The sequence below is a fragment of the Uloborus diversus genome, chromosome 9 (assembly GCF_026930045.1).
Source record: "Uloborus diversus isolate 005 chromosome 9, Udiv.v.3.1, whole genome shotgun sequence".
Classification (NCBI taxonomy): domain Eukaryota; kingdom Metazoa; phylum Arthropoda; class Arachnida; order Araneae; family Uloboridae; genus Uloborus; species Uloborus diversus.
In genome coordinates this window covers 32,971,612-32,997,772 of record NC_072739.1, presented here as the reverse complement: position 1 = coordinate 32,997,772, position 26,161 = coordinate 32,971,612, and the positions used below count along the sequence as shown (strand labels likewise).

The 26,161-nt window shown below is 34.4% G+C and overlaps 1 protein-coding gene across 3 annotated transcripts in view; it reads right to left on the bottom strand.

The window, feature by feature from the left end:
• LOC129229939 (short-chain dehydrogenase/reductase family 16C member 6-like) overlaps positions 1 to 26,161 on the bottom strand; it is a 104,035-nt gene that overhangs the window by 28,980 nt on the left and 48,894 nt on the right. Inside the window, exon 4 of one of the 3 annotated variants that reach the window (XM_054864321.1) lies at positions 16,264 to 19,504. The exons of the other annotated variants lie outside the window; for them this stretch is intronic. Coding sequence (XP_054720296.1) covers positions 19,408 to 19,504 — 97 coding nt within the window. The 3' untranslated portion in view covers positions 16,264 to 19,407. Of the gene's footprint in view, positions 1 to 16,263; positions 19,505 to 26,161 lie in introns of those variants that run through there. 3 annotated transcript variants of the gene reach the window in all.

The following is a 26,161-nucleotide window of genomic DNA, read 5'->3' as shown; positions in this document are numbered from 1 at the left end:
TTAGGGAATTGTAAAGAAATTTTGAACATATTTAAACGTATAGTTGTTTTTTTTCTTTTCAAAGTACACTCAGGAACATTGAAACTATGGCCCAAAGAAGGAAGCATTGGATTGAAGTGAAATTTAATATACATAATAATATAGGTGAGAGAGACACTTGATTCAAAAATCCAGGCTATTATACAAATACAGGCTAAGATATAAGATAGAAGTGTCTCAATAGCGCGTTGGACCCACTTTTGCTGCAATACATGCCGCAGCACGAACCGACATTGAGCCAATTAAACGTCTGACGTTGTCCCGAGGCAGATGGACCCCCAAATTGTGAACAGCCACTTCTAAATCTTGCAAAGAGAAGCACGGCGGCATCTGGCGTTTCAGCTGATTCAACACATGCTCTATACGGACAAGTCGGGGGAGCAGCTGGCCATGGAAGTGTCTCGAAAGGACGTAAGAAGTCTTGAGCAACTCTAGCTGTATGCGGGCAAGCATTATAATGCTGGAAAATTGCCCCTGGGAGACCATTTAGAAACGGTCCTACATGTGGTTGCAGAATGTCATTAACATAACGCTGGCTCGTTGAAGTTCCACGTACCTTAGCTAGAGTGGACCGGCTATTATAGGCTATGGCCCCCCCAGACCATTACGCTCGCTGTTCGGGCAGTGTGTTGTGCGATAAAATGAGTTAAATTGTACCTTTCTCCAGGGCGCTACTACACCCGTGTGCGGTTATTATCTAACCCTTAAACGAACCGAGATTCATCATTGAACTACTAACCTTTGACTAGTCAGTGACATCCCACATCGGTCTGGCTTCGCACCATTGAAGACGGAGTTGTCTATGCTTTGGTGTTAAAAGGAGAACGCGAAAAGGGCGCTTGGACTGCAGATTCACTGCTGCAAGAAGTCTGGAAATTGTTCGAGGAACAACTGCTACCCCTACGTCTGCTTGTATGGTGGAACGAGTCACTGTGGGATCCATGAGCGCTTGTCGCACGATCCTTCGACTATCTCTTCTCATCGGCTTCCTGGTCGCTCCAGACCAGGTTTTTCGCACGTGGGCACCATTTCGTGTCCGCAGCCTACAACAATTTCTTGCGGAACACTCCGAACGATCCACCTGAGCAGCAACACGGCTCGTCGACATACCCGCAATTTTCATGCCGATGATCAAATATCTCGCAAACTTGCCCAACTGTGAGAAACCTTTTCTAACTAATCGACCTGGCAAATCGGGATGTACTCGTAACATTTATAAATCCCTAATTATGTACTGGTTTATATAGCACCTTTATCCCGATTGCACCGATACTGTAGGGTAAACGGTCATGCGCATTGACACCAAACTTGGATCATTTGCATATCAGATGTCAATGCAAAATTGCGCGATTGTAGTTTTCTTCTTTCTTGGGGCGCTATTTTCAATGTTCATGAATGTACATCAAGTTCGAACGGTAAATATAAGTATCATAAAATAATAAATATAAAATCATTATTTAAGTCGGTTTATAGCTAGGCGTAGGAAGGGAAATGACCGAATCCGGCTCCGACTTCTTTACCTCAAAATCAGTCCGACTCCGAATCCAACTCGAGCCCTGGTTTATAGAGTACAGTAATCTTCTTTTAAACGATTTGATTGAGACCGAACGTAAATACACTGGTGGACAATTGCTAAGGACGGATCACAATGGGTTATGTGCCGCGTAAAAAAGTACGTGTAATTCGATGCCAAGTGAAATAAACTAATGCCAGAACACTAGAACATTACAATGATCATAATTTATTGTGCTCTGAAATCCATAAGGCGCTAAAAAGTGTCTGAATGACCAAACGGTCATTTTGTGCTGAATGCGTGAAAGTGAAAAAATTTAAATAACCATCCCCAGGCGTTCCGGCGAGAGATGTCAATATGGGATATGGCCACTATGCTGAGTGATGCAAGCTTCCACACGTCGTTTGCTGCTTTGCACAACAATATTCAGCGGCTGTTGGGGTAATTTCTCCCGTTTCTCTGTCAGTCACAGATGAGGGTGTCCTTGTTTATTGGAGGGCGTTGTCTGCAAGACTGCTCCCCAAAATATTCCAAACATTTTCAATAGGAATCGGATCTCGAGAATGAGCTGGCCATCCAATAGGTTGAGTACTCTCGCTCTCTAGGAACTCATGGAAAGGGGCTGCTCGATGTCAGGTTGCGTTGTCATCCATGAAAACAAATTTATCACCCACAGCACTACGGTACATGTAAACATGAGGTAGCAGAACAACATCAATGCATCGCTGGCCAGCCATGGTCCTTTTTGGTAACACATGAGCGACGTATCGGCCATTGATCATGATCCCAATCCACACCATGACACCACTGATAGGATATTTGTCCTTTTCTTCATGTTTTCTGGCCTGTATTCAGTACAACTCTCACGCCAGATCAGTTGTCGTCCACAATTAGACGACAGACTGAACCTTCTGTGATCTGAGAATAGCACACAAGCCCAGTCGACTTCTCTCCAAATGTGATGCTGACAGTATCATTACAAACGGGCGAAACGCTGACTTGTAGACAATGTGATGTACAAAAAAGCTGTCAGACGTATATTCCTACTGCATGCATACGTTTGGCTAGTTTTTCGGGATATTTGCTTGCTAGTAGCAGCAGGAAACTGTTTTGCTACCTCAGTAGCTGTGTTGCGCGGGTTCCTTTTTGTTTCTAGCACTATGTACCAATCTTCTGCTGACGTCATACTGCGTACACGACCTCCCCTGTGACATTTCCTACACATTCCATTTATTTGAGATGATTTCCAAACCTTTGAAACAACCTTACGGCTAACGTCGAACTATCGGGTAACATCAGATATTTTTTGCCCTTCTTCAATCTTACCAACAACACGGTACCCGCAAAAACATCTAAGGGATGTCAGGAAATCAAACTGAAAAATTCAAGTTCGTCAACTGATTCTTTCCTGTCAAACTCTGCCTTTGAACAACAATGGTAGTAATATGCCAAATCCTTTATATCGCTTATCAGCGCTATCATGTGACGAGCAACGTCGTGAATCTAAAATTTGCATATGCACAACACACCTTACCGCATCCCGCACTTCTACTAATTTCCATATTTCCTGGCCTTCCATTTTGTGGTTGCTAACGCTGCTATAGTCGTCCATCCTTAGCAATTGTCCAAAAGTGTAGGTACATTTCGGTTCATCGAGATAAATCAAAATATGAATAAGTTATTTGATACATCACACTCCCGAGTTCCCCGTACCAACCACTATTTGTTTTTTAACCGGTTGGATGAGGCTTTAAAGACAACTCTGCTTATATTTTTTATTCAAACCAGAAACCGAGCACTCCCTGCTCTAGCATCCCCAGAGGCATTGATTCACTTGGAGGACTTTGTGGGCACGACATATTTAACTTGCTCTAGTCACCATTAACGAATACGGAGGATATTCGACGGGCAGGCATCGAATCCTCCTTCGTTTACGAGTCTGACGTCTACCGATCAAAGACCACAACTGCCCAGTTATTTGATGAATGCAGTTATACTATTCTTGAAGAAAGGAAAGTGATATGAAAATAATTTGAAATGCGTATGTGTTTATCTGTATATATGCAACAAAACGTGAACAGGTGTAGGGGAATGAGGGGCAAAGTGAAATGGAAAAATACTAACGCTGCTTTTACCGCCACCTATCTGATAATTTCATTATATAGTAACACATGTTGTCGATTCCAGTAAAAAAAAAGTTACCTCTGTAGATTGAAACATTTGACAACACAAGCAATTTTCCAAAATTGATACTCATATCGTAATATTTTGTGGTGGATCAAAATTATTTGGGTTATTATAAAATGATTAAGTTCTTGCTATCGAAATTCTAGATATTAATCGAGTCCTACTGCAGTATTTATTAATATAGTATTAAGCTTATTTTTGTGATGAATGTTTCGTACAATTAGTCAAGTACATGAGGGGCGAGGTAAAATTGTTCATTTCGTTTACTTATTCAGTCATGAAGCAAATCAATTTATTTGTTAATTAATTAATTCATTTACATTCCTTCATTTAATAATGCATTTATTTATTCATTCATTCATTCACTTATATGCGCTATATTTTTATTCTCTTATTCATTGATTATTTTAATAATAACTCATTTATTTTTTCTCATACATTAACTAATTTATTTATTTATTGTTTCATTATCTATTAATTTATCCATTCATTATTATTCACTTATTCATTTGATCAAAAATATTTTCAACAGAAATTATTTAATTTGAAAAATATTTTATTTTTCTCTTTGCTCCATGAGGGGAAAAAAGGAAAATTTTCCACTTTTTTTTAAATTTACAAATTTACTGTCAAAAATAAAATGTTTCAATACAAGTTTTGTAAATAAATACATTTTTCTTTATGTACAGTAATCCTCAAAACAAATTTCTAATTTGTTAATTTTGAAGAAGTAAATAATCTGAACTATTTCACTTTGCCCCACATTCCCCCACATGAATCAATGGATGTGTGAGCTGTAAGCAGAAGAATTAATGTCAACCGATTAAAGGATCATCCAATGACTGTTAAAGGAAATTGCACTGTAGTTGGTCTTTATAGTATTCTATGACATAGCGAAAGATAATTCATTGCGAATTCGTACAGTATTACGTTAAATTTCTCTAATTATAGTGATACGGTAGAGTCTCAAAATTCCGAGGTAATTGGGGCTCGCTCCACCTCGGATTACTGAAAACTCGGATTATCCGAAAAATTCTATAGACTACATAGGGACATGAGCTGTTTACTTCTTTACGCAATGAAAAAGAAATATTGTCTCCTCTAAAAATTTATCACTCAAATATCAACCAAATGCAGGCAACCAAAACCTGCCCTTTGATCATCGTCGAATAAGTTTTGTCGCGACATTGGTTTCTATGTGTGTTCTACGTGTATTATGTGTGTACTTCCCATAATAGAAAAACGTTAGTCATAGAAGGATAAAATTTCGTATATACGCTTCGTACAGAGTCAAGTTTTGCATTTCCTTTTTAAATTGCAGTCGGATATTCCAAAAGAGCTGTTTGCTCGTCCTTTGAGGCAAAACAATGTTTTAATTTCAAGTAATTTTTTGTATCAACCTACTTTATACTTCTTCCAAGGCATTTCTAAACTTTTCAATTTCTTTTTATTACCTTATTGACATTGTTAACGAAGTTCCACATAGCAAAATATTTCAGTTTTCAGATTAAAACATCATTTATCTATAAAAAGTATACATTAAAAATATCAACAAAGCACCTCGGATTAAGCGGAACCTCGGACTTTTGAGACTCGGATTTTCGAGACTACTGTATTACTAATATTGTTATTTTATTTTTTTTTCAAGAATTTAAATTTTTGACAGTTATATGCATAAAATCTGATTTTTTTTTTTTTCAAAACGTGATAAGAGTAATTATTTTGACGAATCTCTTAAAAAAAAAACTTTTATGGCAGAAAGAAATTGAGCAATCCTATCCCCCCTGAAAAAGAAAAAAAATGTTTGTCATGTTTACGAAATTTTGATGGAAAGTATCACAGCGGTTGGTTCTTCCGACATACTTTTCTAGAACGTTCCTCTGAAGGCACCCCACAGAGATGGGAGTTCAACATCCTAGTTATCACTCATGCATAAATAGGCGAGGTGTTGCCACTTGCCGTAGAAGTTCTAGAAACTCTAATTACGAACCAATAATTTTACGGAAGAAAAAATATGTACTCCAAGGCATCCACGCCACTCCATTTTTTTTATTATATATTTTTTTTAATGTTGCAATGCTCTGGTCTTGGAAAGTTAATGCATCAATTCTTCAAATCTGGCAATCTGATTTATTCGTTTTGAAAGAAAAGTCCCAGTTTATAAAATTTTGGCATAAATAAACGTAGGAAAACTTTGCCTTCAAAAGTGAAATTCAAAGCAAAATTAATCAATGCACAAACTTCGATGAAGCACAAATAAAAAGAATTTAACCTGAAAGGCTTTTTAACTTAATTTCTAACAAAAGTAGTGTGGGAGTCTTAAACTACCATGGGGAGGTAAAGCACAGTATTTGCAGAAATAAGTTTCTGAGATATTTAAAGTAAAGCGTTATGTATTCTATACTAACAACAAGGAACTGTTGGAATTTAACTTTTTCTTTGTGCTTTATTTTCAGAGAAAACCAAGTAAACATGTTTAAACCTCTTTAACTAGCGTACAATAATAGATGAGAAAAATGAAAAAATTGCAGATACTGCGCTTTACTTTCCTGCGGAAGAAAATTCTTCACAGCTTTTTTTCACACGTAAATCTCCTGAATTGTGTTTAATATGCAAAAACTCACATATATTTTTTTAAGTACAGGTGTCCAGTTTCCGTACTTTCTATTTTTTTGTGAGTACTTTATTCCTGTGAGCTCCACCATGCAGTTTAAGTCATGGTTTTTAAGGATTCGGTTGTTTCCGATACTTAAATCTTTCTACGTAAGCCTAGACCTTGTTTAAACGTAGCGCTCTCACCTATTATTTCCTCGGATTTTTGAAATTTTGTCTTTTTCTATATAAAACATCCGTTGAGTTTCTTGTTTTTAACTAAAATTACCTGCATGCAAGTAAAATTGAACCCCTGATTTTTTTTTTTTTTTGAGCAATTACGATTGCTTATTGTTCTCACTTGACCGTCCTGGATGTTGTGGTTCCTTTTTCAGCTTGGACCAGGGGCCTCTGCAGCACCACCGCGGCTCCTCTGCTCCTGAGCACTGTCCCCCAGAATTCACTTCTGCTGAACGGTGGCGTCCATGTCCTACACACGCATGCTCATACACATCCACACTCACACACGCGCGGGCCTTTACATACACACACACACGTGCACGCACGTAAGCCTACACACACACACACTCAACTTTACACACTTAACCAACCAGAAGGAGGAAAATGCTATGGAGGAGGGGGGGGGAGCCATTTCTAGAAACAATAACTCTTATGCGTAGGGTCTTGTCGTAACTCGTGATTGCGAAAAACATAACTTGAATTCAAAGTTTCAGAATTCAAATTAGAGTTGATTGGGGGAAGTGGGGGGTCACAGGTCTTTTTTTTTCAGTAAGATTCAAAGAAGGCTATAAATGCGCCAAACAATTGTTAGAAAATAGAAAATGAAAAAAGCGAAATTATTTAAGAAGTGATGGACGTAAAACGTCTAGAATTTTGAAAAGTTTTGCAAAATAAACACAATAACGAAGCTTTTAATTTTGAATAAGCAACTAAAAGAACGAATTGAGAAATAATTTTGTGTAACATAAAAACCTTAATAACAAATCAAAGACGAAACGAAAACAAACACAGGGACAAATAACTAAATGAAAGATAAAAATCCAATCTCTAGAAGGAAGGGGAATAATGTCGGATGGGAGTGGGGGTGTCACTCAACAATTCCGTCAAAGAGGGCTGAAAATGATTGAAGAACCGATTAACTTTGACACATGTTTTTTAAGCTCAATTGTTTTTATAGAGGTACGAATTATTGATGCAGATTTTGAAAAATAATGCGAAACGATGGTGTACTTAAGTTCCTCAGTACAGTTATGTACACCCAGTGTTTCTCCTTTTTTAATGTATTTCATTTCAAATTGTATACTTATTTGAAGAGTCACAACACACAAGTTGTGTTTTATATTTGTAAGCAGGGGTGCGGAGTAGGAGGGAAAATGAGCGACTCCAGCTCCGGGAATTTTACAGATTTCTACTCCGACTCGGATTTTTTTAATTCCAAAATCACTCCGAGTCCGCTACCCTGTTTGTAAGCTAAAGGAAATGTTTACCATGCTGCTCGGAGAAAAATATAATGATGATAAAAACGTGTTTTATTTGATCTCGTTCTCCTAATCCATCAAAATGAAAGGAAGAACCCAACAGCAAACCGTTGGTTGAATACAAATGTTTTTAGCTAACCATCGAGATTTTTTACGAATGAGAGAGAGACGAACTCATAAGACCTTGGCACAAATTTCTTGCGCATTTTGCTTCTCCATATTATTCAATTTCCAAATTTAAATTCGCTTGAAGATTTCCTCTTACTGAAGGTGATTTTTAAACGATGTTCCTTCAATGTCTTCAACTAAGAAAAAATTGACAACCAATTGGATAATTTCTCAAACATTCGCCCCTGCACCCCAGTTAAATTGACAACCACGAATTTAAGAAAATATGATATAATTTAATGCGTTACAAAGAGCTTAATCGTCTTTTGTCTGTTCAGGATCTCTTCTCATGTATTTTGAAGATTTTTTTTTTTTTAGATCCTTAAAATAGGATCACAATTTTTCGTATTCCTTGTATTGGGGAAGATAGAGGTTCTAAAGGCTGATGTAATGCACTGATGACTTAAGTCATTGGATCTTAGGTCTTCTGAGCAAAAAAACGGATCACGTTTTGACCTATAGATCATTTGCCATCAATAATTTACTAAAACCTTTTGTTTTCATCGACCATCATAAAATGGTATCTTAACATGTAATGCAACTAACTTCGTGTTTGGGGATATCAATTAGGCCCTGTTTGAATTTGAAATGTGTGATTCATTCAAAGTTTTAACATTTAGAAAGTTTCTATTTTATTTAGGTATTTATTTTTTTATTATTATTTTTCTTTTGTGGAGTGGAGTGAAATGAATGTGGGGTAGGTATACTTTACTCTGAATTTAAAATACAGCGGGTAGGGGAGACTGGAGCAAGATGACGAATGCCGTAATTTTTCCGTTTTGAACTAGGTAACTGCATCAACTGCATGCTACTGATTCTCCTATCCGCTGTTCGTTTAGCTACAGTACAGAGATGCTGAAAATCGCCATATTTGTGTTAGTTCTGAAGCTCTGATAATTTACCGTTGCCGCGGTATAACTTTTATGCATGTGCAAATAAGCTCTGCTGCATATACATATAGGATATATCGTGTCTCTTGAGTATTTATGAGTAACTTAGTTTAAATACTACCTATTACCATGAATAAATGTCAATTAATCGCCTTTTATTATGGCAATGGAGAAGAATCAGTTCAAACAGGCAGTTTGGGGCAAGATGACGGGCAGCAACGCGATGACGAGCTTGCCTATTGCTCGTGTTTCGGAATTTATTAAACTAACTATGTTGTCCACTTTAACTTCTTGTAAACGCTGTGTGTTTGTCCACGCGACCTTGCGCTTCTCCTCTGGGGCTAAAGGACGCATTGAATCAAGGGAGGTATCGTTCGAAAGCGGGTGATCAGGGGCTATTTATAAACTATTTGACCAAATGACTAGTTGAATTAAACCAAGCTAAGAATCTCCTGCTCTGCTGATTATTGACAATCATAAATCTCACATAGCTTTGCAGGCTATCTTATATTTCAGTGAAAAAACATTATCATGGTTGATTTGCCATTTCACACATCGCATCGTCTCTAGCTCCTGATGCGTTAATTTTCTGGCCATTAAAAACCTACTATAGCCAAGCATGTGACAACTTTATGGTCATTCATCAAGGACAAACTATCATAGAAAAAAAATATTGGTGAGCTTTTGAGCACCGCTTATAAGCAGCTACAGTTGGAAATGTCGATAAATGGTTTAAAGAATCGAGTCTCATAATTTTCTTGTTTTTAGCGGACTATGACGTTGTTGGCGATTAAACTGAGAATAATAGTGCTAATCCTCAGACCTTGGGAGTAGAAAACCAACATATAAACCCTCCAGACGAAGCAGAAAATATGGCGAATGCTGATATACACCAAAGAAGCATGTTACTTTTTTGATTTCAATGCATTGCCTAAAGCAACACAATGCGAGCAAACAAAAACTGAAGTTCAAACATTTTTACAAGCACACCCATCAAAGAAATGTCAGAACAAGGAGCAAAGCGGAAGAAAAAAAGAATTATTTTTAAAAAAACAGGAAAAATAAGCTCGTGAAGCTAAAAAGGGAGTAAAAAATGGCTCAGACCAAGTTCCTGCAGACTCAAGTCTATTACTAAGGGCCCGATTCATGCCAAGCAATGCAGTTGCATCAAATTCAAAGAAGGTGTTCTAAGATGCCTTGTTTTGAAAGTGGAATTTTGTGACCCTCCAACAGAAAAATGAATCCAGAGCTGTAAAAGCCCAGAGTGGTGGCATGAGGAATGTTCTAATCATGAAAATGGTATTTTTATTTGTGTTTCTTGTTAGCTGCACAACTTAACACTTAAACATTTTTCTACAATGCATTACGCTTAATTTGATACTTTGTAAGATTTTTTTTCCCCAATGGCTGGCAGCAAGAAAAGGTTACAAAGAACAAAATGGCAAAAACAAACACAATACACAGAACAAGGAAAAATACAGAAACAATAGGGTGAAATCTTTAACTGCCGATACGCTCTCTTACTTCCCAATAACGGTCACACAGGCTACGTCTGGAAAGCTGGGTGCAAGTGTGCAGGTGACGAATGTCCATTTCTTCGTTTGAATTGCAAAGGGGACAATTGGGACTCTTCACAATCCTTAAGCGGTAAAGATGTTTTGGTAAACAGTCATGGCCAGTTAAAAGTCGAAACAAAGCCACTGACTCTGCTCTTGGTGCTGAAGGGACAAAATCACGGTTTATAAACCTAACTTTGTGGTTGCTTCTAGCTTTTAGGTTTTGCCAAAAAAAAAACTCTTGATTTTTTTTTCCTTACATATAACTTTATAGCATTGAATGAGACTCGCTCATTTGGTAGTTGAATAATAGCAGACCCCCTCTTGGCCAGAGCATCAGCAAGCTCATTTCCTCTAATCCCACAGTGTGCAGGGATCTACTGCAACACCACTTTTATATTCTGCTGCACCAGATCGTTAATCAAACTGCGACATTCAGAAATTTCCTGCGATTTGCAGATCTTTATCGATGCTATCGCCTCAATAGCCGCTTGAGAATCCGATAGGACAACGCATCCCTTAAGTTTAAAATCACGGTATTTCAACTGCCAAACTTAAGAGGGGGAAAACCTGCAAAATTGTTATGAGGCTCTGCAAAAAAAGAAATGATAATTCCGTTCAAAAATCATTTCAGACTACCGTCTAGCCTGGCCTTGAAACATCAGCCTAATATAAAACAAAGCAATCCATTTATTAACATTAAAGCATCAAACGCTAAAGAATGATCTTCCTCAACAAAATGTCCCAGATAGGCGCATTATAAAAGTACACTTGTCAGTGTCAATTTTTCGTCTGAAGTGAAAAAATAATTACCTCTATTCAATATCATTGACAGCTAGTAAGTGGAGAAAGAAAAAGCGTAATAACATGTAAAAGTGGAAAGAAATGAAAAGAAAGGGAATTTAATGGCTTGCTCGATCGTTTCATTTTGACATATTCATTTTCATTTCATTCCTTTTCATATTCATTTTGACATGACAGGCAGACAAATTCCTTCACACTTTTAGAGGAAAGCGGCATATCTCGGAAGTAGTTTTGATTACCATTGCCACCTGGGCAGGTAATTAGAAAAGATTTTGACGTGAAAACTTATGCTATTTATTGAATCGGATGGTATTTACTGCCTTTTCAGACTGACTTGGTATTTGTAGCCTAGATTTTTTTTCAGAGCAGGAAAATATTTTGATTGAGCATACGAAATATGAGCTAATTTTGTGTACCAGGAAGGAAGTCGTATTTTGAAATGTTTGGAAAATCACCCCGAAATTTTAGATTCCTACCGAATCGGGCACTTTTCTTCCTTGGTGGTCGAAATACTGTGTTAATTGAGCAATTCAACATTGAAGATTAGAGTAACAGCACCAGTAATAGACAAAGATCCAGCAACAGACAGTCATAAGTTTGGATTTAAATCATAAGAATTTTAGGCTGATAAAACTGATGTTGCTGTGACCCATGAATACGGTGCAACCATCTAGTGTTATCAGAGCGGATTTTATGAGCCAGTTGGTATTTACTAGGCAGTGGTGTAAGCTTATGAACAGACACCACGAGGTCTGCTGGGGTTCCATGTTCATTTGAATTAAATAAGAACTTTTGCCCATTTTGAAAAGAAAAGGGGAATTTTGTCCATTACTGATCCTTTTCTCATCCTGTCTGTTACTAAGTATCATCAGAATTTTCGGTGTCTGTTACTGGGGGGCCAGACTCTTTTTCGTAACTGAGCAAATAAAAATAAAATTAACAAATTGGGCAAAACAGATGTTGCTGTGACCCATGAGTACGGAGCAACCATCTAGTGTTATCAGAGGGAATTTTGAGCCAGTTGGTATTTACAAGGCAGCGGTAGAGGGTTACGAACAGACAACACGAGGTCTGTTGGTGTTTCATGTTCATTTGAATTAAATAAGGTTTTAGTTCTAAGAATAATGAACTTTTGCACAATTTGAAGAGAAAATGGGAATTTTAACCATTCCTCATCCTTTCCTCGTCCCATCTGTTACTTGGTATCATCAGAATTTTCGATGTCTGTTACTGGGGTCCAGACTTCTTTTCGAAATTGAGCAAATAAAAATAGAATTAACAAATTCGGAGGATCCTGAAGCAGCCAAACGTTAGATGAGATCTAGTTGCATGAGAGAAAAATAGTTTGAAAATTCTAGATACATTAAAAGGCACAGAAAATTGAGTTAACCTGAGAGCGATGTCTTAAGCATGTCGGTTACTGGTGCCGTTACCCTATATGAGAAAGGGAACAAAAATCATAAAATCATTTGAAGCATAGAAGAAGTAAAACTTCTAGAATTTTGAAAGATTTTTCCAGAAATAACACATATACTGTTTGACCGTGGATTGTATGTAATTTGGCAATCTGCCAAGTAAAGGCTAATCCATCTGAACGAATCTAGTAGGGGAGAAGGGAAAATAACGATGGGATTTTTTTTTTTTTTTTTTTTTTTTTTTTTTGATGTACGCGTTTTATGATGTCACTAGTGCTTTATTCATTTATTGCATTCTCTAAAATAAAATAAGGGAAAACGAAAATAGTTGAACATCAAAAAGAAAAAATATTTTCATTTCGTTCAGGAACGCAAAAGCAAAATGGTAAGCTCAAAACTTTGTTGTGAATAAATAAATCAATTAATTTTTGCCTTGAGAATATAGCTCGAATATGGGGCATTCCAAGGTATTTTTGACTTTTATGTAGAGTCCGTAACGTGACCTTTTTTGCCATAACTTTTTAATTTACTGTTTAATTAGCATATTATTTTATTTTGATCTTTTCCTACCAACACACCAGCTCAAATTAAAATAATTTGCAAATCAAACGGTAAATTAAAAAGTTATGGCAAAAAAAGGTCACGTTACGGACTCTACATAATGTCCAAAATACCGTGGAATGCCCCATATACTTTATAATAAAAAAATGTTGCTGAGGGAGAAAATTTTCCTTTTTTACAAAACTAAGACTAAATAATAGAGAGGCAAAAGTGCACATCTGTAACAAACCAACTAACACCCCTATAAATTAATAGATACGTTCATTTCCGCCTGTCAACCGGATATTAGCCTTTCCATGTAATCGATGGTCAGACAGTACGAAGTTGTAAATTTTGGAGAAGTATCTGAAAGAACGAACTGAAAAACCGTTTTGAGTAACAAAAACATACAAAACAAAACATAGACGAGACGTAAATGAGGACATTGGGACCACACTAAATAAGTTATAAAACCCATTTCCTAAAGGATCCCCGTGTTCGATGTAATCAATAACTCCTGTTCGGTTTTAAAATCAAAGATGTTTATCTAAAATCGAATGAAATACAGGTTAAAGAAAAATAAAGATTTCGTTCAGCCCGCGGGAAGCTTAAATGCTGCAGAAAGACAGCCCTAAGCATCCAGCCTCTGGCATTCATTTGAATTTTGACGTCTTGAATTCAAATTATGTTTTTCGCTTTCATGAATTTTGATAGGACCCTACTCGTTAGACTTCATGTTTCTACAAATGACTCCTATCGAAATCATTATTGCGAAAAACATAATTTGAATTCAAGACGTCAAAATGGGGATGTTTCCTTCAGTCAAAAGTACTACTTTTAGATACTGAAATTGATAGAACAAGCAAATAATAATAATAACAAGGAGCGAGAAAAATTTTCATTTTCCCAACGCTTAATGCTTAATTATATTTTTTTAAATGTCCGATTTTGAAAATAAGGCGAGGTCTTTATGACGTAACAAATGATTTTTTTGGCGCATCTGTAGCATCTGCCTGCCCCGTTTCCACGTAATGATAATCAAGAAGCAAATGAAATATTTAGCTCTACGCTTGTTATCAACCATATCATTGCCAACACATGTGAGTAAAGAAGCGAATTAAATATTGTATTCTGTGAATGGCTACACTGAATTGCATTTCATCATTTGTGATGTCATCGGCAGAAGCGTAAACAATAAAAACGCACCTATTAAATTATTTTTAAAAATATTAGACTTAGTCAAATTATTTAAAAAATGGTCAGATCCTATGTTTTTAAGCATGCTCTTTCGGAAAAAAATACTTGTAAAATTTTGGAAACGACCGCCTTCTAATGAATATGAGGGGCGCTGTGCGCTAATCGCATTCAGAGAGATTGTGTAATGTCGAGAGGGTCGGGTAACAAATAAAGTCGACTCCGACGGACATGGACGCCGCCGCCCATGAGGAGGGACAGATTGCATTCTAAACAAGTAAAAAACAAATAAATAAAATGAAAGGAACATCAACTTCAATCAAGCGAGGACAATTTGCCATTCGTGATTGCTCAATAATATAAGGATTAAAATTGAAAATCATCGCTTGGTTTGTTGATTCTGTTTTAGTTAGAATAGCACAATTGCTTTAATGCGTTTCTATTAAAAATGTTGAAAAGTAGAAGATGGTAAGAAAAGTGTATTTAAAACTACAGAAAGTCAAACTCCTAGAACTTTAGAAATATATTGACAAAATAAACATTGCGAAAATAAACAATATACTGCAAGGTACGTATAACTAACAAAAAATGTAACATAAAAAACACATAATGACGACATGAAAATTGGGACAACAAGACCAACACTGAATTTAAAACTTTTAAACGTAGAAAATAATGTTCACAACAACGCAGAAAACTCAAAGACAAGCAATTGTCAAAGAAATATCAATCTTTTTATTACTGCGTATAAAAGCTTGCACACTATAAAATATATCTAAAAAGTTATCATTTTTTACAATAAAGGAACATTTTAAGCATAAATAACTTTTATGCACTTAAATTAAATATTTGAACGCCATATTAACCCTCTGATTTTCCATGAACATGGCACTTAATCATTAAAAATTTTTCAATGATCTTTTATGTGGGATATCACTCTTTTGATCTCTTACGTCCGTATTTACCAGACTTTTCAACTCTTGGTCAGAAACCTGAACCGACTGAAGCCTTTGGTTGAAGAAGGTTTCGACTGGCGGTTTGGCTGACTGACCGAGGGTCGAACCGTCTTTTGAAAATTGATTAATTATGAACGTGCTGTCAGGTGATTTTTTTCAAAGTAACTGGAATCAATTTTAAAGGAAAACAATAAAACATGTTTGATTTACCATGAACGCGGCACTTTTTCATTAAAAACTCTTCAGCGAGCTTTAATGTGTGGTGTCATATTCTTTTGTCTTTAACGCCCGTATTTATCGGACTATTCAACTCTCGGTCTGAAAAGCAGACCTGATCGAGGAGAGACCTTTGGTTGAAGAAGGTTTCGACTGGCGGTTTGGCTGTCTGACCGAGGGTCGTATCGTCTGGTGAACCGTAAACGAACAGTTGGGTGAATATCATGTTCAGAGAAACAGGAATAAACTTTAGAGAAAGTGATATAATGTTGATGACTGTCAATCAGAGAGTTAATGTTATACAGTAAAACATTATAATAGGAAGTTTATATGAGAAATGAGAGGTAAATTAACAACACTAGCAAAAAGGAGATTTAAGACTCATTGCTTACAAAAATTTACATATTAACAGATGTAACTGAAAATCGAAAATTATCTCATTAGACATCAATAAATATAATTGAAAGAACCAGGTCTATACAAGAAATCCAACAATATTGGTGAAATGAAAGCGTTTTTATATGTCCTTTTGTCGACAATCACTTTTCTAATTAATATGCTAAACTTTCGGAGAATTTTCATATGTGTAACATGCCAAATTGGAGAAAAAACGTCATTACTAAAATAGCTGTCGCCATTTTCGCTCTTAATATTTTTAATTTTACATTCTATTGAAACTTTTGGTGTTAATGACTTATTTTGTTTCATTTTTTTTAATAGTTTAATTTGTATACATATATATATTTTAATGAAACTCTTAGTCTTGTTTAATTTCTTGTTTTGTTTAACTAATTTGGTGAAAAATTCTTAAAAGACCCCAAGTGTTCCACGTTATGATAACCACCCCTTAATTTCCATTCTCATTTCAAGTAGAAAATGTCATGAAGCATATTAGTAATGACTATAGTTATAACGAATTAAATATTTCGCTCAACATTTCGCAACAAATACAACAAAATCTAACAAAAAAAATCTGTAAAAATACTAAAATCTTTTATTAAATGGACTAGAATAAAACTAAGTTCGATTTCACTGTAAAAATGACACAAAAAATCATAAAATCGAGTCGTTGAATGACTAAATTTTAAAATCTCGCTGTTCTTGTAAGTTAGAATGAATGAAAAGAATGATTTTTCTTTCTCTAGAAGCATGCTAGCTTTGGGTATAAGCTCTAAATTTATATGTTTTCTAACTTAAGTTTTTTGTGTATCAATGATGATGATGATGATAAAGGTCACAAATACCTTAAGTCTATCTGCTACCATGTCTTGAGAAAACTTAAAAGTTAAGATTTGATCAATAGTAGCTACAAAATTATGTCTACAATAATTCATTCAAGATTATCTGAATAAAACATGAAAATAGCATTTTCAAAATAATAAATATTTATTAATAAATGAGTTTTTGAATGAGTTAATGAATAATTTTTCATGTTCTACTTTTGTTCTTCATGTTACACTAAAAAATTCTCAAATCTCTTACACAGTTTTCAAACTCAGCTCAGAATTTTGGAACTTTGAGTAATTTTTCAATGCTTCTTTATTTTGGTTAAAGTAATTTGGAAAAAATATGCATTTTTGTTTTTCGCATTCGAGTAGAAAATATTTCACAGCTAAAAGTATAGTACTTTTTTTTTGAAATCATTTTGATAACAAAAGCCGTAAAAACTTGGAGCATAATAAAAAAAAAACAATATTTTCAAGATAGGATCAACGTACGTTGAAGATCTCTGACGCAAGTATTAGTAGATTTGCGGCTGATCGTGAAAAAAAGACTTTATGTCATCAGGCCAATGGCTGATGGGGGAAAAAGATTTGAGGTTCATAACTCAAAAAAGAAAAGTCACTGGACTAATGGCTCATTGGAGAAAAAAAATTAAAGCCCATTGGACTCATTGCTCAAAGGAACAAAGAACGGTTCGCTGGACTAATGGCTCATTGTGAATAACAGATTTAAGTCTCCTTGGATTCATAACTCAAAAAGGCTCACCGGACTAAGAGTTTGTAGGCGAAAAAAGATTTAAGACCCGTTGGATTGATTGCTCAAAGAAAAAAAGAAAGGTTGCTAGACAAGTGGCTCAACGGGATAAAGGACTTAAGGATCTTTGAATTGCCGACTTATTTGGAGAAAACAAAGCTCATCGGAAATACGTATAACGGCTCTTTTTCCTTTAAAAATGAAAAAAAATCCTACTTATCCTATTCATGACAGTGTATGAAGAACTCTACGACCATTACTCGAAGTTGTACTAAGTTTCGCCGAATAAAGTTTTGCGATAGCAGATGCAGTTCGTATGAGTTTCCTTTCTAGTTAGTTTAAATTTGTGAAGTTTATTTTCACAAAACATTCAGGGACAAAAAAGTGCAACCCCTCCCTTTTCTTTTTCTTTTCTATTTTTACAGGGTTATTTTAAATTCCTTCACTTCGCTTTCCATTTTTGGTTTATAACACAGAGCTCTACCTGGTAGCCAAGATTTTCAACGCCGGTGGATAAAAGTTATGAGGATAAAATATACTGAAATTTTAGCAAAAATATTTAATACGAAAAATTCCAACTTTACCATAAATGTGAATATTTTGCATTCCTGTGAATATCAATGCTAGTTTAAAATAGAATATTGTATTTGTTTTCCATCATACCCTTTAATAAAAGCTCGCTTTTTTCAGCAGTTAGAACTGAAATTTTAAATTTCTTGTATCTAAAATTTTATTTTCAAACTTATGATGAAATTTTTTTAAAGGATAGTAAACCTAAAGAACTGCCCCTTAATTGGCTGCGTGGCTTCAAAAATGGATAGAGACTTTAACGCTTGCACTTGATGTATTCACTTTGCATTTCTCTTTGCTGATTTTATATGCGTAAATTTCATTAAAATATCAAGCGAATTGCGACTGCTGTTAGGAATAGGATTCGATAAGTAAGGTGGCAAAGTTGGAATCTTAACTGTTTCCAATACGAGGTCAAGTGAAAGGAAATTTTGCCCAGAGAAAATTTAGTATTCCTCACAGTCATAAAATAATGAACATGAATTTAAAATGTTCTGAAAATATTGTCCAACAAAAAGTCCTTTTTTTTCAGTACATTTAAATAAATTTCAAAAACATAATGCATATTTACAAGCAGATACATTTCAAGGTACTTATACTATAGATACCTACTCCATGAAATGAAAGGTTCATTTATTTATTTCTCTTTCCTTTAAGAAGCAATTATTTCCGAAAAATTAACCACTACAACACAATTCAAAGTATAACAACAAATGACTATTAAAAGTAAAGCATATAATAAAATCAAATCTATAACATGGCACTCTTACCCTAAACACCTGGAATTAATTATTAGAAAAAATGCAACACACATATATTACTATTAATTTTTTTGTAATTATAAACTTTAATTTTAGAGGGATTTTGTAATTGTGCTTTGAAATATTTGTAATAAAACAGAATGAGATATTTTACATTCCAAACAAGAAAGTGATTGTCTGTAAACTAATATTTTAGAAAATAATTTGGAAACCATGTTCTAGTGCGTAGAATGTAATGGAAATTTATTTGATGTAAAGTTTAAGCATAAAATGCATCTGCAATTTAGTACAATATGATATTCGCTTGAGTTTTTGCTTAAAATAATGTTGCATTTTTTCTTTCCATTTGCAAAAAATATAATTTGTCATTTTCCGAAATAAAATAAAACATAGTAACTTTCAAATAGGATCATTCAACAAATAAATACAGACATAATAAAATCTAAAATTGATTAAAAAATATATTTGGCTTTGCTCTTCATAAAAAGAAGTTCTTGGAAAATTATTAACGCTACATCTTCTAAGCAAAATCACTGCGCTTTTTTCTTAGATCTGCCAACAAGCTCATCACACGAGTGCTGCTCCAGTGATAGCATAGCCCTAGCAGTAGCTTTGGCAGGAAACATACTAAAAAGAATTCGTTAGTTGTTAGAACCAAGGAAAAACCACCACCAAACTAAGAAAGTGAGTGAAGTAAAAGAAAGAGGAGTTGTTATTGTAGTAGAAATTATCAGCTGATTCAAAGCAAACAAATTACATAATGAACCAGGATTTTTGACGAAGCGATCTGTCATTAGCTTCAACTGAAAATTGCATTTATTTATTGTTGTATTATGACTCTAAGAGAACAAACTTCGTAACGAACCATTTATACTGTCATTTGCTGACGACCTGTCATTTGCTTTCAATAGTTTTCCATTTATGCAGTGAGCTATAAGTCTCAAAAAGAACGAATTTCGTAACAAACCATGGATTTAGAATGAGCGATCTGTTATTAGCTTCAACTAAAAATTGCATTGATGTATTGGGTTCTAAGAGAACAAAATTCGTAACGAACCAGGGATTTAGACTCGGTAATCTGTTATTAGCTTCAACTAAAAATTGCATTTATATACTGATGTATTGTGTTCTAAGAGAACAAAATTCGTAACAAACCAGGGATTCAGACTAGGTGATCTGTTATTAGCTTCAAATTGCATTAATGTATTGGGTTCTAAGGGAACAAAATTCGTAACGAATCAGGAATTTAGACTCGGTTATCTGTTATTACCTTCAAGTGAAAATTTGCATTTGGCATTGAGGTATTAGACTCTAAGGAAACAAATTTCGCAACGAACCAGAAAATTAGACTGAGCGATCTGTCATTTGCTATAAATGATAATTTCATTTATGCTTTGATATCTTACACTAAAAGAGAATAAATTTCATCACGAACCTGGGATTTTGACTTAGTAATCTCTCTTTTGCTTTAAATGGAAATTGCGCTTTGATCTACCTACTTGGAGCTGTATCTTTCGTTTCTTTTACTTTTCTATTAAGTTAGAGGACGAAGATAGAAAAACTTGCTGACTAAATGAAAGTGATCTACATTTAAAACGAAGATTTTTTTTTCCACGTTGTATAACAATAGTACATTTCTGAGACAAACGAATAGATGGAGAAGACGAGATGTAGAGTCAAGTATGGCCTACTCATGCTAAATTCATTAATTGTAGAGATTATAATTTTGAATTAAAAAAAAATTATATCGTTTGAGTCCGATCAATAAATTTATGTAACATTATTAGAATACAAGCATTGATAATTTTTTGTATTTAATAATTTATTGTAATTTCTGTCTTATAGAAAAAACTTATTAACTAAATTATTATCATTTTTACTTTTTAAGTTCTTTCGTAAAAGAAACTATTTTCTTTTGCTACAGAACCCAACAACGATTTGATCCCAGGCAAGTGTTTTCAATGCGTTGTCAAAACAGAATCTATAGGAATGCACTTGGCGTGCCTCTACGTGAAATTCTGTAATTGTACCAAAAAGTCTACTTAAACTAATTAAAACATTCATTGTTTAATTTACTTAATTTTTTAATTGTTCTATTTTTTTTTTTTAAATGGCTGCTCATAGCAAAAGAGTACACTCATCGCAATATATTTTCTGTATTTATAACAGAGCATGTGTATGATTAAACTAACCAATCTGAAAGTTGAAATTGAAGAACAAATTTACAGATAAGAAGAATTAATAAATCAACTAAATATTAGATTAAATATATTCTTGTTAAAAAATGACGCATTTTTTAAGAGTAAAACCTTCCATTGAACAGAATAAATGATTAGTGATAGCTTGTCAATTATGGCACACTAATTCGACTAGTTGAACGTAATTATAAGTTAAATAAATAATTCAACAAGTTCGTGTCCGAACGTAAAAATCAGTTTCATCAACCTTTGTTTTACACACGAATAAAATACGACTCTGCTGAATCTCTGCTACCCCTGCTGATTTTTGTTGTACAAGAGATTTCTCCAAGTGCTCGCATATCTTGCAATCTATTTTCTGAAGACTTTGCATGAGGCCAGTAACTCCGTTGATGAAGCAGAAAGCAATATTTTTGTTTTCACACACAATAGCAATTACTAATCAGGTACATAAATACTCTGTAATGTCATACAGAATACTCTAACAAAAGCTTTACTCGTGTTTAAAAAAATAATTTTAAAACATTATCCTAAATTAAAATGCGAGCTTGGGTGGCATTGTGAAAGCTAAGGTTAAGCTCTTCTATTTAAAACTAATAGTTTTTTTCAACATTATTAAACGAAAAATCTCCGCGTACAACGTAATGGCCGACATTCTAGGAGACCGACGGGTACAAGTTTATTTAAATTTTTCAACAATTGTAGCACTAAAAAAGCTGCCGTATTCTTAAATTCAATTTTGGAACGCCAAGATGTTTAAATTTTTTCTCCAACACCGATTAACTTCTACAGAAAAATGCTAAAACTACAAAGATTCGATTTTTAAAAATTAAATTCTAAAAATCTTACAGATTAGTATGTGTTAGCTGTTCCAAACAAACAGGAAAACGAAACAAAATGTTAAACGTTTTTGATTGATTCTGAGATTCAAAAACAATATACTTCTCAAAGTATTCTTCTTCACTAATAATAAAGCTGAATGTCTGGATCTCTGTCCGGATATTACGTCTGGATGTCTGTGACGCGCATAGCGCCTAGTCTGTTCGGCCGACTTTTATGGAATTCGACACAAAATTAGTTTGTAGCATGGGGGTGTGCACCTCGGAGCGATTTTTTGAAAATTCGATTTTGTTCTTTTTCCATTCCAATTTTAAAAACATTTTACCTAGTAAATTATCATAACATGGACGAGTAAATTACCAAATTATCATAACGTGGAACCGTAACATAGGCGAGCGAATTAACGTATCAAATTGGCTAGAAATTCATCATCCATTATCTTCAATACTAATAATACACTCATGTTTGTGAAAATTGCAACACCAAGAAGGAATTGTGCAAATGAACTGAAATTTACAGGACATGTAATACATGTACAGGATAAGAGATGCAAATGATTAGAATTACAGAGTCGTCGCGCAATGAACTATGCAGTTGAAGGATTATTTTGAGTTTTAACTGTTAATCTTTTTATGTGTTTTGGCGAATAGTTTTAAACTCCAAAGAGACTTTAATATGTTTTTTGAAAAGGTCTCTACGCATTCCAGTTGAAGAAAAAATGATTATTTCACATCACAAGGGCGGGTGGGGGCATGGATTTTTTTTAATTCAACGGACTTCCTTTAAATTCTTAGCACGGGAATCACCGTGCGGGTACTGTTAGTTTGTAAATACAGTTGGATCTCTGTTTAACGACGCTCTATTTAACGACTTTATCTATTTAAAGACGATTTTTCCCGTTCTAGAATGCTCCACTGTAGTTTTAGAAGCATTCTATTTAAGGACGATTTTTTGTGTTTCCTTGAAAGTCGTTTATAAAGGCGAACCAATGACCTTTTAATTTTCTACTATGGGCAAAGCCGTGTGGGTACCGCTAGTAATTAGTAAAGTAGAAAGCAACGATAATAAACTTAGCAATATATTTGTAGAGAGCATCACGTATAAAATTTTGTATTTAACTGCCCCATTTCAAAAGAATAAAAACCAACGGTTCTAAATTAGGATGTGCCAATGCAAATAACAAAAATGAAGGTACAGATGTGATATCCCCCCCCATTTGACGACATCCGATTTTTTACACAAAATTGAAATATTTTTCTCGCCAATGAGGCGATAACTTTTTAAGCATGGCATCCATGGCTAAACTAACCTGTGTTTGGCAACCGGAAGGCAATCTCAGATCTGTTCAAACTTGTTTACTTGTTACCGGTCCACGTTATATAGATTTATGTTTTTTTCGTGTACGATACCTTATAGGAAAGCTTATTTTGTGTTGGTTTAGATTCAGTAGTTGTGTTTTGATGAATAAATATTAGAAAATGCCAGTTTCTTTGAACTTGACCGTTAATTAAGAGTAAAATCCAACTTGGGGTGTGTCTCGGTTAAGGCGCATTGTTTCATATGTTGTGTTTTAGACTGAGTGTGAGTATTTATACAACAAAAACGTAAGTTTTTATTTTAGTATTAAAAAAAAAAAAACTCTCACTTCCAAAATTCTTTGTTTTTACAAAATCTTGAGGTTTTCTTGTAGTTTTTAACTTTATATTTGCATGTAAATTTATTTTACAAAAAAAGTACAGTTATTTTATTCTAAAAGTTAATTCGTATCGATGCCAAGAACTATTCAAGCGTATTCTGTAAACGTGCGTCCTTTATGTACTCAATTTCTGAAAATAAGTTGACTCTACCACTTTATAAAATTACTAGCAAATGTACCCGGCGTTGCCTGGGTCAGTAATAATTGTAAGAAACAATCGCTACTTTCATTCGTTTTCTGTTTTAACTGAAAGAACTCAAAACACACCGCTTTGACGTGATTAAAAATCGAGCTTCTTCCTTACCCATAAAAGTAAAATAGCAATAAGTGTGAAGAACCAACGAATATTCATTTAGAAGCGAAAGCACGAATTTAAGCATATTAAAACTTTGAAGAATTTCCAAAATATGAACTAACAAAAACAAAGATCACTAAAAAAACCGTGCGCGTGCTTCATTTAATTAAATAGTACACACACGCACACAAAAGGAAAAAAAAAGCTCTCTACTATAAGCTTTAACTCTGAACTAAAGCTCTCCTACCCTCAGGGTGCGAAAAGTAGAATTTCCAAATGTTTAAATGACTTTAAACTCATGTTTGCTCCGAAGAAGCCTTGATTCAAAATTTTCATTATGATAACTTTTAATATTGCTGTTATTAGGCTACGAATTTTTGTAACAATGGCTTTTATGTTTAATCACATAGAGTAAAGAAATTACATAGAGAGGCCCTGCTATACTAAGAAATTGAAGCCGGAAGTTGCACCACTGTATCCAAAGATCCTTAGCTTCTTGCTAAGTATTTTATGAAACATCTTGATTCCAAACATTCCATTACTGAATCTCAATTGGTTCTTAATTTAAACTTAGATATTGTTGCAAGTTTATGGAGCACGTTTTTGAAATTGCATTAATACATGAATTAAAATGCAAACGAATCCGCCAGCTACTTTATACGATCTCTTTGTGAGATTGGTGAAAAATATACTCGCGAAGCAATCACGTTATCATAACCCCGCTAATCATTGCACCGCTGTACCCCACAATTCCGGCTTCAATTTCATCTCCTTTTTACCATAGACGGGGCCTCTCTATGTATATTTCTTTACTCTACATATGGTGATGTAACTATCGATGGTGAAAAAATGGTTAAAATCCCTCCAGTAGTTTTGAAGTTTACCCCGGACATCCGGACAGAGCGTAGACCTTTCTGTATAAAGATAAGGATGCAACTCCTGAGAAAGCTATAAATGTCATGTTTGCTCCAGAGAGGCCTTGATTCAAAATTTACATTATGATTACTTTTAATATTGCTGATTTTAGGCAACGAATTTTCCTAACAATGGATTTTATATTTAATCATTGAATGGGGATATTACATGAAATTTGCTGTTTTCCACCGTAACTTTTTAAAACTAAGTTTTTAAGGAACAAATTATAGCCTAAGTTGTTCCCCGATTATGTAGCTATCTATGGTGAAAAAATGGTGAAAATCCCTCCAGTAGTTTTGAAGTTTACCCCGAACATCCGGACAGAGCGTAGACCTTCATGTATAAAGATGAAGGTGTTATTTTAGGTAAACTATAGTAGATATTTTTAGTAGGTATTTTGAAAGCATTTTTGAATAGCAAATTAATGTATGGTATTTTTGTATTGTTTATGTTTGGAATGGTTTGGTCGAGACATTTTTACTTTTCATACATCAAAATTTGAATAACTAAGCGTTTTTTTCTTTTTTTTTGGCTGAAATAGTTATATTTTGGGGATGTTTTCTGCTTTAAATATCGCATATTGAATCGCTTTTCTCTTTTTTAATCGAGTATGAGAATTGTTTTTGTTCGACGAAATGCGTGTTGGAAAATAGCTTTTATTTCTATTGGTACATATTTCTTTGGTGAGCTGTGATTGTAATTTATTAATTTAAGCATTTTAAATACCTACTAGTAGTTTTTATTTGTGTACAAAATTTTTCTAGTTTGTGGTATTTTTGAAGCAAATATTCGCGATGTTTTTTGCTGTGGTTTTATGTTTTTATATATATTGTGTTCTGAAGTGCTTTGATTATGTTTTTTTATCTGAATTTTTCCTGTTGGCGCCAAAAAAGCATCGCTAAGAACGATGTATGACATATGTCGTCATACATCGTTTTCTTGGCGACGCTTTCTTGGTGCCAACAGAAAAAAGTCGCCAAGGCTGGGGTATATGACAATTGTTCCAAAATGAATTAAAATTCTCAGATATTGATTTTTTTTTCTTTTTTTTTGGTGTGTGTGTGTGTAAAAACATTAGTCACCGAAACCTTAAAATGAATTGTAAATCATTGTAAGAACAAAGAACCGTATTTTGATTTACGTGTGTCTATATGGACTCTGAATTCAAAACGCGCTAACTATTTTTTTTTCTCTGATATTCTTCAGACACATTTTTTAAATATTGAGAAATCTTTTTTAATACATGAGTAAAGCTTTCATCAGATTAATAAGTCTGAATTTAAATAATTATTTACGAACATCTATTAAAAAGTAAAAGTAAGTAACTGATAATTGAATCG